This window comes from Ambystoma mexicanum, chromosome 1q, assembly GCF_040938575.1.
Source record: "Ambystoma mexicanum isolate Mex_15411 chromosome 1q, UKY_AmexF1_1, whole genome shotgun sequence".
NCBI classification, from domain to species: Eukaryota; Metazoa; Chordata; class Amphibia; order Caudata; family Ambystomatidae; genus Ambystoma; species Ambystoma mexicanum.
In genome coordinates this window covers 1153367303-1153379568 of record NC_090922.1, presented here as the reverse complement: position 1 = coordinate 1153379568, position 12266 = coordinate 1153367303, and the positions used below count along the sequence as shown (strand labels likewise).

The 12266-nt window shown below is 52.1% G+C and overlaps 1 protein-coding gene across 1 annotated transcript in view; it reads left to right on the top strand.

Annotated features, from left to right (window-relative positions):
- Positions 1 to 12266, top strand: part of ACADM (acyl-CoA dehydrogenase medium chain) — a 374724-nt gene that overhangs the window by 221679 nt on the left and 140779 nt on the right. Inside the window, exons 9-10 of the mRNA XM_069641894.1 lie at positions 1905 to 2045; positions 2123 to 2218. Coding sequence (XP_069497995.1) covers positions 1905 to 2045; positions 2123 to 2218 — 237 coding nt within the window. The remainder of the gene's footprint in view (positions 1 to 1904; positions 2046 to 2122; positions 2219 to 12266) is intronic.

Sequence of the window (12266 nt, the reverse complement as noted above, 5' to 3'; positions counted from 1 at the left end):
AAGGTCATTTTTAGTTTTGTATTCCAGAAGCATTGAATTGGTTTTTATAATTGTGCTTATATGATATGTGATAATACTTACCTTTCCCAAGATTTATCTTTGCCTACATGTATTTATAATTCATAATTTTCTACATTACAAAGTGTTTCAGTGTTTCTTTGGACCATACGTATGCTACAATTTCTTTTTACCAAGCTACAGCCCTCTCTCCCTCTTAAGGCCTGGCTGCTCTGTCTACGCTACCAAAGGTTCTCAAGTGGTACAGCCTTGTACTAAGAGTGGAGTTTTGTACTACTTGGACATTAGAAAAACTGTCCTAACAGAGAGGCTGGTGGTTTGGACAGCGGTTTGAACGATACAAATGCAGCATTACTTCTCTGTTCGAGCCGAGGCAACGACTAACTACAACAGGCGTGGTGCAGCGTCAAACTGCCATTTTGAATGTTGTAGCGTGCCAAAGGCATTGGTGCTGTACGCGGAGGATGGGGACCAGAGACCAGAGCAGGAAAGCTGCAGCTGAATCTCAGTAAGTGCTATTTAATTTTTTTTTTAAAAATAAGCACTAGCTGCGTTTTTTTTTCTAAGTTCTGGAGGATCCCGGAAAACTTAGAAATACAACCACAGCTTTAAAAACGTTTTTGAAGCAACTGCAAACAAATACAACGTTGTGTTTGAAAACGCTGCGGTTTTCCTTTCCAAGTTTCTCAGGCTCCTCCGGATCGGAGGAGCCTGAGAAACTCGGAAAGAAAAACCGCAGCGTTTTCAAACAGAAACGTGTTGTGTTTCTGCCTGCTGGGGCTATCACTTTGGGTCTCCGGTGCTCCCCCAGGAGAGGCCCGAGAGCCCCAAATGGGAAGGCAGATTTAGGCAGAAACACTGCAGCATTTGGCATTTCACATTTGGGGCTCTCGGAGCCCCCCACGGGGGGCCCGAGAGCCCCAAATGGGGAAATGCTGAATGCTGCAGTGTTTCTGCCTAAATCTGCCTTCCCATTTGGGGCTCTCGGGGCACCCCGTGGGGAGCCTGAGAGCCCCAAATGGGAAAGCAGATTTAGGCAGAAACACAACCGCGTTGTTTCTGCCTGCCTTGGCTTTCACTTTGGGTCTCCGGTGCTCTCCTGGGGGAGCACCGGTGACCCAAAGTGATAGCCACAGCAGGCAGAAACACAACGCGGTTGTGTTTGAAAACGCTGCGGTTTTTCTTTCCGAGTTTCTCAGGCTCCTCCGCCCGGAAAACCTAGAAAAAAAACCGCAGCTAGTGCTTTTTTTTTTTTTTTTTTAAATAAATAGCACTTACATTCAGCTGCAGCTTTCCTGCTCTGGTCTCTGGTCCCCATCCTCCGCGTACAGCACCAATGAAGGAAAAGCCACCCAGCGGTAGCTTTTGTGTACTACAGCTGGCTTGCTTTTCCTTCATTAGTGCCGCAAAAGCCAGCACAGGCGGGCATCCATTTCACAAAATGGATGCACCCATGTGCTTGCTTTTGCTCATTTTGAGCTTGAATAGCTCAACATTTTACATAGGAAGTTTAAAAAAAAAAGTGCTAGTATTTTTTAAATGTTGCCTATCTATTTTTAAAATAAAAATGTTTACTGAACTATCCCTTTAACCTCTGAAAGATGGGCCGAGACTCTGTGGCACCCATTTAAGGGTTGTCCCGCTACACTGGTTAATCGAGAAGGGAGGGCTATAGGAGTACAATACTCATTATGGTAAGTAACGTTCACTGTTTGTGCGCACTTTGCTTTTGTTTACTGGCTTGGTCTGGCAGGAGTCAGATATTGTATTGCTTAATAGCATTGTCAAGTATTTTGTTAGCAGACTTTATTGATGTAGGCATGGCAGGAAATTAAAACCCAAAGTTATTGGAGCCTATACATTTTTTTTTTTAATTTCATTTTCAGGAGTTGAACATGGGTCAGCGATGCTCCGATACTAGAGGGATTGTTTTTGAAGATGTCAGAGTGCCTGCAGAGAATGTTCTACTTGAAGAGGGAGCTGGGTTCAAAATTGCCATGGGAGCCTTTGACAAAACCAGGCCTCCGGTGAGAAACAATGTTACTTATGATTTTATCTTAAGGCCAAAAAATGCCCACCGTTAAATTTCTGATCATGTTTTCAGGTTGCAGCTGGCGCGGTCGGTCTGGCGCAGAGAGCATTGGATGAAGCTACAAAGTACTCCCTAGAAAGAAAGACTTTTGGAAAACCAATTGCAGAGGTACTTTAAGCAGACTTTGAACAAAATGTTGCCCTCCATTGTAGCATTGTATTTGTGTAGTGTTGGCTGTGGATATGGGATTCATGTAATTGGCTCATTTAGCCTTGCACTTTGTAGCTGGTCGTTCCAATGTATGAGTGTTTCCCACAGGGCACACTTATATCTGAGGTCTGATGGAACACTACTGCCCTCAATTAGCTCTAAAGGCATCTAATCAGAGCCTCACTTGGCTCCTCTGCCATTGTGTTAGTCAGTGGCACCATTTTGGCCTGGGCTTTGTAATTATGTGGTGAAGTTGGCCTACTTGCACATATGCTTCTGTTTCAAATGCACCAATAAAAGCATCTTACACACTGCAGAACAATGAATATTCTGCTGTTGTGGTAGAAGCTCTAGACTTGGGTTAAAATGGATTAGCTCTGTGGACAGATTCTGAGAGTACGCTGCTAGGGAATTCATCAGTTTTATGCTTAATCCCCTTTCCTAGTGAGCCCCCCCCAGAACCGTTTGCTGGACTTATGGACCTTTTGATCCTGAATGAGGGGAGCCTTTTTCCCCTCTTTCTTATTTGCTCTGACTTTTCGTAACTCTATTCTTTCTGGTTTACCTTCTGTGGAGTATGTTTTCCTCTATCTCTTTAAAGGTACCTGTGTTTAACTTTTCCAGCACACAGCACCTTATGTGCACTGTAGCTGTAAACCTTTTGAGTTCTCCCTTGAGATTCTTTGACTATACTTAGAAACGACTGTTCTTAAGGATAGAGGGATACTTTGTATCCTCCCTAAAACTTTAACCTATGAGAGGTTAGGACACACCACCTTATGGGGACTGTTAAGGGGGACACCTAGTTTCTCCAGCATGGGGTCTGGCATGGATTCACATGCTCATGAATATTCCCCGTCGTCAGGCTGGGAATCCTCGGTAAAGAAAAAACCAGTATCAGTTTCGTTTCTGATCTGTCTTTCGTAGTAATAACCAATCACTGGTCTCTGCGTCATACTGACCACAGCCAATGACTGCCCTCTACCTAAGCACCGCCTCTGGCAGCCATCTTCAGATTTTTACCGCACGTTCATGTGTTGGGATCCTCGTGCTATTGCTCTCGAGCGTTAGTGCTATTTTTTCGCGCTTTTTCACAAAAACTTCGATTCTTTCGGTCAAAAGAGCCTCAAGCTCCACCGATCCTACATCCGATCAACGGGGACCCGTGTCGGATTCATCTGTGCCCCTCAGGGGTGAAGATTTCGTCGAGCTACACTTCGGAGGACTCCAGAAGCTTCTCAGGCCCGGTCTCGGAGATGGCCCAGGAGAAGGGAAGCTCGACGCCCGGAAAGCTGTTCAGGGCCTGCCCTGGATGCCAGCTGCAGAACGTCTTCAAGGAGGACGAACACTCTTTCTGCCTTTACTGCCTTCATGGGGACAAGACGCACGTGGAGAAGGACTGTGCGTTTTGCGGCAACATGTCGGAACGGACCATGAAGGACCGCCATCAACGTCTCGCCAGCTGGCTGGAGGGTAAGAGCCCGTCTGGCGAGAAGAAGAAGAAATCTGAGCGGTCTTCTAAGACCTTTGAGGGCGCCCCGGCGACGGGGGCCCAACATAAGGCCAAGCACCGCGAGTCCGCTGGCACCGGGAGCGCCGAACGGTCGGGCTCTACGGGCGCCAGGCAGGGCGCACCCTCCCCGGCACCATCAACCACGAGCCAACGCTCTGGGTCGGGTAAGAGGAAGGCCGAGCACCCGGCGAAGCTCCTGGAGAGGCCCCGGTCGAGCTCTAAGGCAGAGGAGGAGCGTGGCAGTGCCCCCTCCCTCAAGGATAAGGCGGTGAGCGCACCTAAGGTGGTGAAGGCCTTGATCCATTCGACCAAGCCCTCTATCGAAACGGTCGCGGCGGCCCTGGCCCAGCCTGTGGAGGCTGCACCAGTGGTGGCGGCCTCGGGGCCCAGAATCTCCCTGCCTCCTCGGAGGGAGTCTTCTTTTGTGCCCATCGATAGGACCCCCGTGAAACCCTCCGTGGGGAAGAAGAAGGGGGGGCAGGGCGTCGTCGTAGATTCGGCCTCAACCTCAGAAGAGGAGCTGATCGAGGTCTTAAGCCACGGCCTAGGCGTGGAACAAGACCAGCCCGTCGGAATGGGCCCCGACGCAGGTGACGACGACGACATCGTCGAGGATACCGACGGGGCCCCTGCTCGCCCGTCGGATTCCCCTCTGCCAGCGCCGCAAGACAACTCAGCGGCCATTTTGTTGGCTATACAGTCCTTATGCTCCGAGATAAGGACGAGACTACCGTTACCGACGGAGGAACCTCTCCCGTCGGGGGATCCAGAACCGGGACCTTCTGGTGTTCCCCCTACCAAGAAAAGAAGGATCCATCCACCGCCTCCTTTTCAACCGTCGCGCCCCGTCCAGCCCTCCTCCCCGTCCACCCGAGGGGATGATACGGGGACTGACACGGCAGCGACGGGTACGGACGACGAGGCATACGACGAGGATTTTCCGTCGTCGCCTCCCACCAGGGCTTCTCCGCCCGACGAGATTGGATCGTTCCACTCAATGATCGCCAGGGCATCCGAGCTTTTCCAACTCTGCCCTGAGGAGAAGAAAAAGGAAGGCTTCCTTTACCAACGGCGCGAGGCCAAGAGGAAGACGGTCCTCGCAGTGCCTCTGTTGGACGACATTTGGGATGAGGGCCTTTCCCTCCTCAAGAACCCTTCCACGACGCCAGCGAAAAGAGACCGGTACGAGAAAAAGTACCGGGTCCCGGACTCGGCCCCCCTATGCCTCCGGGCGCAGCCTACCCCGGACTCCGTCGTCTCCGCGGCAGCCAGGAAGAAAGCGGGGGGGGGTGCGGCCTCCACGTCGACTTCCCCGCCGGACGGCGAGGGAAAGAAATTGGATGCCATGGGACGTAGAGTCATCTCGTCGGCGGCGACGACGATTAAAGCGGCCAACGCCTTGGCTATCGTGGCCCGCTACGACAGGGAACTCTGGTACAAGATAGCTCCCCTGCTGGATTTTCTGCCGGACGACAAGAGGGCGGAGGCCCTTGAGATCCTGCAGGAAGGTGAGGTGGCCTCGGACCACGCCATCACCGTGGCGACGGACATCGCCGACACTGGGTTCCGCCAGATGGGCAACGGCGTTTGCCTTCGACGTCGTGGATGGCTCAAGGCTACGGACTTTCGGCAGGACGTCCAGACCAGGGTCCTGGACATGCCCTTCGACGGGAACAACCTGTTTGGGAAGACAGTGGACGATTCCCTTCAGGCCATCAAGGCGGATACTGAGACGGCCCGGGCCCTTGGAGTACTGCAGCAACGGCGGACGCCCTTTCGGAGCGGCGGAGGCAAGGGCGCCTCCAAAGGTTCCGGCGGCGGTTTCGCTTCCTACCGTCAAGCGGCCCGCTCGTCGTCGCAAGAGGCCTACAGAGGACGAGGCAAGTCTGGCGGACCCCGCCGTCGTCGCCAAGGAGGCCAAGGCGGCAAGGCCGCGTCCAAGCAGGATTGAACCGGCCGTGGGGTCGGGCCCCCACCGAAGCACCCCGGTGGGAGGCCGGCTGGCGGGCTTCGTCAGCGTGTGGGAGTCCATCTCCACCGACCGTTGGGTGCTGGACGCCCTGGCCCGGGGCCACGCGCTCGAGTTTCAAAGAAGGTGCCCGCGCGTCCCCCCCGTGGCCAGGAAAGAACTTCACGTCCCTCAACTTCTCCTGGAGGTAAAGGCGATGCTCAGAAAGGGCGCCATCGAACTCGTCCCAAAGAGGCTTCGGGGCTCCGGAGTCTACTCGCGATACTTCCTCGTGAAGAAGAAGACGGGAGGATGGCGCCCCATCCTGGACCTGCGACGCCTGAACAAGTTCATCAAGGCGCAGAAGTTCCGGATGGTCACCCTCCAGCACGTCCTGGGTCAGCTGGAGGAAGGAGACTTCCTATCGTCGTTGGATTTGGAGGATGCCTACTTCCACATTCCCATCCTAAAGGGGCACCGAAAATTCCTCAGATTCGTGGTCCAAGGGCGTCATTACCAGTTCAAAGCCCTTCCCTTCGGACTACGGTCGGCACCCAGGGTTTTCACCAAGTGCCTCGCACCGGTGGCGGCGCAGCTGCGCCGCGAGGGGATTCACGTCTACCCCTACCTGGACGACTGGCTCATCCGCGCCAAGACGAGGGAGCTCGCCGTGGTCCACACGGCAAGGACCGTCCAACTCCTCACGGACCTGGGATTCTCCGTGAACTACGCCAAATCCCACCTGGTGCCCGCGCAAGTCGCACTGTTTCTGGGAGCGAGGCTCGACACAGTGTCCCTTCTGGCCTCCCCGTCGGAGGAGAGGACCAGGACCATCTTGGGCAAGGTGCAACGGATGTTGGTGGCCGACGCGGCCAAGGTGAGGTCCATCAAGTCCCTCCTCGGGATGATGTCTTCCTGCATCTACCTCATTCCCATGTGCAGGCTCCGGATGCGCCCGTTGCAAGAATTCCTGGATGCGCGCTGGATCCAGACGACGGGCAGCTTCGAGGAAAGGATCAAGCTCGACGAGAGTTTCCGACGAGCGATACGGTGGTGGGGCACCCGCGCGCATCTGACGGCGGGCATGGACTTCCAGACCCCAGCCCACCAGGTGACTGTGACCACGGATGCCTCCCTAGAAGGGTGGGGAGCGCACACCGAAAATCTGCACGCAAGGGGACTCTGGCTCCCGACGGAGAAGTCCCTGCATATCAACGTCCTGGAGCTCCGTGCAGTGTTTTGGGCCCTCAGGTCCTTCCTTCCGTCCCTCAAGGGCAAGGTGGTGAGGATCTTCACCGACAACACCACCACCATGTTTTACATCAGGAAACAGGGCGGAACCAGGTCCCCAGCGCTGTCCAAGGAGGCGCAGGACCTGTGGCATTGGGCCGTCGACCAAGGGATTCTTCTGGTGCCGTTTCATCTGGCAGGGATAAAAAACACCATCGCCGACTCACTCAGCAGGGAGCTGCGCTCGTGCCACGAGTGGGAACTACGGCAGGATCTGGTGGATCGCCTCTTCCGACGGTGGGGCACACCCCAGATCGACCTGTTCGCGACGGCGACGAACACCAAGTGCCGGAGGTTCGCCAGCAGGTTTCCCCAGACGAGGAGCATGGGCGATGCTTTCTCGTTCCCCTGGGAGGGCCTGTTCCTCTACGCGTTCCCTCCCTTGCCTCTGCTAATCCGGCTCGTCAACCAGCTCAAGAGGTCACGGTGCAGGATGATCCTCGTCGCACCTGCGTGGCCGAGGCAGATATGGTTCCCGGACCTTCTGGACTTGTCGGCGTCCCCGCCAATCAAGCTGCCGGCGGACGCGGATCTACTCTCCAGGGAAGGAGGCGCCATCCTCCACCACGACCCGAAGTCGCTGAACTTGCGGGCCTGGCTCCTGCAGCGCTAGAGTTTGGAGGATACGACATACCGGCCGATTGCAGAGAGGTTCTTGCAAAGGCCAGGGCGTCCTCGACTCTTAAATGCTACGGACACAAATGGAAGAGGTTCTCTGTCTGGTGCCACGCACAGAAGATTAACCCTCTACGGATTACGGCTCCCCAAGTACTGCCGTACCTGCTGACGCTGGCCAAAGCTGGTCTGGCACACGCGTCCATCAAGATTCATCTTGCTGCGATCTCCCGATACACCAGAACCACGGGCCGGACGTCCTTGTGGTCTCATCGTCTGGTGAAAGAGTTCATGAAGGGACTGTTCAGATCGTTCCCGCCGGTGAAGGCTCCGGCCCCGGCGTGGGAGCTCAACGTGGTGCTGACCAAGCTCATGGGACCTCCGTTCGAGCCTCTGCACTCGGCCCCGTTGAAGTTTCTATCGTGGAAAACAGCTTTTCTCGTGGCCATCACCTCCGCACGACGAGTGGGAGAGATCCAGGCCCTTTCCTGCAAGGCCCCGTACTTGACTTTCCACGACACGAGGGTAGTGCTCAGGACGCACCCCTCCTTCATGCCCAAGGTACCGTCGGACTTTCATCTCAACGAACCCTTGGTGTTACCTGTGTTCTTCCCGTCGCCTTCGTCGCCGGCTGAGAGGACTTTGCACTCGCTGGATGTAGCTAGAGCGCTGAAGTTCTACGTGGACCGCACGAAAGGTTTTCGGAAGACGTCACAACTCTTTGTGAACTTTGGACCTGTCAATCAGGGGAAGGCTCTCTCGAAGGCTTCCATCTCCAGATGGCTCTCCGGCTGTATCATGTACTGTCACCGGTTGGCAAACCGACCGCTGCCTGGCCGTCCGAGAGCCCATTCCACCAGAGCGATCGCAGCTACCACGGCGTTCCTATCTGGTGTGCCGCTGCTGGACATATGCAGGGCTGCTACGTGGAGGTCGACGCACACCTTCACGAAATTCTACTGCGTCGACCGGGATTCCAGGGAGGAGTCCAGGGTCGGCCAAGCAGTGCTGCGCAACCTGTTCGCCTGAGGTGAGCCTGGTGAGGAGGTAAGATGCTTAATGTTGAGTTGATGTGATGCTTAATGTTGAGCCTTTGCCACCTCCCGTGGTTGTGCATGTGTGTACTGCTATGTATTCTTTATTCATGAGCATGTGAATCCATGCCAGACCCCATGCTGGAGAAGGAACAAGTTACTTACCTGTAACTGTTGTTCTCCAGCATGGGTCTGGCATGGATTCACATGCAAACCCTCACGCCTACCCCTCTGCGGCTCTTCACTTGGTCATACTGCCACTTCACGTGCTTCCAAATCTGAAGATGGCTGCCAGAGGCGGTGCTTAGGTAGAGGGCAGTCATTGGCTGTGGTCAGTATGACGCAGAGACCAGTGATTGGTTATTACTACGAAAGACAGATCAGAAACGAAACTGATACTGGTTTTTTCTTTACCGAGGATTCCCAGCCTGACGACGGGGAATATTCATGAGCATGTGAATCCATGCCAGACCCATGCTGGAGAACAACAGTTACAGGTAAGTAACTTGTTCCATCTCCCTTCTCTCTGCTCATGTGACTTTCTATTCACAGTGACAACCCTACAGTTCTGGCTGGTGGCAGTGGACATGTTCTACCAACTATTGTATTATTTCTTTTTTTTTTTTACTTCGGGCAGTAGGGGGGGGTGGGTGTGTGTGTGTGTGTGTTTGCCTTTGGCGGGAACCCTTGGATGTCCCCACCTAGACTCCAGTGTGTCTGCAAAGGCAGGAAGTGGGGGAGGAGTTTTACACTCCCCTAACCTTTGTCTCCCAGTGTGCCTGAATGGAACCAGTTCCCAAGGAGGTGGCTGGCTGTCCTGATTGTACACCCACCCACCCCTTTCTATAAGCTGGAGTATGCAGAGAAGTGAATGGGGAAAACCAAATATAAGGTGAGGTATAAGTTAAGTCTATCACTGGAACACAAGATCCAAAGCCGACGATGATCAGAGACGCCTGCAGACCCTTCCAGTAACCGTGAAGAGGTCCCTGTTGTCCTGACCCTGTTTTCCTATCGAGATAGAACTACAATTTGAGCCATCTCCTGAGGTGCTGTGACCTTCCAGGGCTGCAAACCGCAAATACCAGGAGACTTCTGACCCATTTGCAGTGCAACGTTTTGGCAAGGCTGAATCCATCCAGAACTTTGACATCCAGTTGGACCTCCGGAGGCACGATCCCACTCATCTAAGTCCCGTCACCAGAGTGCAGGACTACAGAATCGAAGATCGCCTGGGGCGAGAACTGTCTTTTGATGGATCTGATAAAAAAAAAAGGGCCAAAACTGTAGACCGACCAAGGAAACCAAAGAAATCTGCGCCAAGGGTCCTCTTGTGACTGCTGCTGTGACATCCCATTCAGAGGCCTTCCTTTCCTAACCGGACTGAGGAATCGGGAGACTGGGTCAGTCGCTGCTGCACAGGCGAGAATCCACTTGTGTTTGCTTCTAAACTAAGGTACTGTGGGCCGAATGGTAGAATTACCTTATGCCGAAGAGTCACTCCAGTGTAACTGGAGTGAGTTGCAAGTTGTTTGGGTGTCCACCCATACCTCTGGCCCAGGCTTTACAGCTTGTCCTTTAGGGTGTCCCTCGCAGGCTCCCTGCAGTTTGTGTTCTTTTACTAAGCATTTTGATTCTAGTGATCAAGTATCCTGAGGAACTTTACCTTTCCAGCTGCTACATAAGACTTTTTATCCACTCCTACACTGACTTTGTGCTAGTTAGGGATTGGATGTACAAAGCATTAGAAGCCTTAAAAAGTGTTACTAGAACGTCTAAAACTGCTTGTGTGTAAAACCATAATTTTCCTTCCCAGATACCTTGACTGCTTTGACATTATGATCTGAATGCCATTACTGAATCTATGCGAATGCACGTCTTTACTAATCATACTGTAGTGCCACAAAACTCTTAATCTCCTTCCTTATCTTCTCACATCTTTTCTACTGCTCTTCTCTCCTCTTCGGCCTCCCTGCCTCCCATCTTGCTCCCCTCAAATCCATCTATCACTCTGAGATCCGTACCCTCTGTCTTCTCGCTCCTCATGACTCCATTTCCTCCTCGCTTTCTCAACTTGGCTGGCTTCCCTTTCACTTCCAACTTAAATTTAATTTCCTGTCTTGTTTTCAAAACTCTTCCCCTCTACATTGGAACTCTCTACCTCTCTATTTGGTCCATTCCCACCTACTCCTCTCTTCTCTATCCCCCACCCTGACAGTCCTCCGTATCCCCCTTCTCTCTCCTCCCTCATCTTTTCCCTGCATACCTTTTCCCCTCCCCCCTCCTCATTTTTGTTTCCCTGTCCTGCCTTCCTCATCTCTCTCCCCTTTTCCTCCTCCCTCCTTCCTCGATTATAAACCAGGTAAATTGCGCTACATACTGTTTTGTTAGCTTGTTTCATGTTTGTAAATTGCTTCAATTCATTCTCATTATGTTCTATGTATCATTGTTGTCATAATGTAAAGCGCTGTGGCACAAAGCGCTATATAAACCAAAAATAAATACAAATACAAATTAGTGTTATTCTCTGAAGCAATATAACTGCGAGCAACTGCAATTGAAGTTAAACCATAATTTTTGCCAAAAATTGTTTCAGATTTTCACCTGTCACAAAAAATAACATTGCCTACTTTTTACCCTCCTCCTCAGGCAAGTAAGGAAGAGGAACGGCTACATAGACTAGATCCCAGAAGAGCTCTTAGGTTCTATATTTCAAGATTGGCAAAAATACATCAGTGTGATCAACTTTTTGTGGGGTACACTGGCTGCAAATTGGGACTTGCTGTAACTAAACAAACATTATCTAGATGGATAATTTTGGCTATAACAGAATGTTATAGATTGGCTGGGAAAGAACCACCAGATGGGCTGAGGGCTCATTCGACCAGGGGCATGGCAACTTCAACAGCACTAAAAAGGAGTGTCCCTGTACAACATATTTGTGCAGCAGCCTCATGGTCCTCCATGCATACGTTTATAACACATTATGCTCTAGACTTGGCTTCTTCACACGGAGGTTTGTTTGCTAAATCTGTACATGACTAAAATAATTCTGTACTCCCACCTCCAAAACAAAACTGCTTTGGGAGTCTATCTAAGATGATGAATACGTGGGAGGACACAATCCATTCGAAGAACAAGTTACTTACCACCTGTAACGTTCTTTCGATTGGATGTTCCTCCCACGTATTCCTCATGGACCCTCCCAGCCAACCCCACGGCACAGTTTACGTGATTTACTCTGAATTCTTTTAAGGCTTGGGTCAAAAGAGGCACACTGTTAACTACAATCCATTGGCTACAATATACAAAAAACAGAACTGAAGCCAACGGGCGCGCACAAGGCATTTATACAGCGGATGACGATGGTGCTCGACGAATGCCGCCGAGGGACATCGACGCCGCGGCCTCAAGGGCAGCACCCTCTGGTGGAGAGAGATATATCTAAGATGAGGAATGTGTGGGAGGAACATCCAATCGAAAGAACGTTACAGTTCATAAGTAGCTTGTTCTTTTATAGTCTTACCTCAAGTGGACTGTTAGGGAGAATTTTCATTTCTGTGTTAATTCCCTTCTACCTTAGAGACCCTCAGCTCTTTTTCTGGA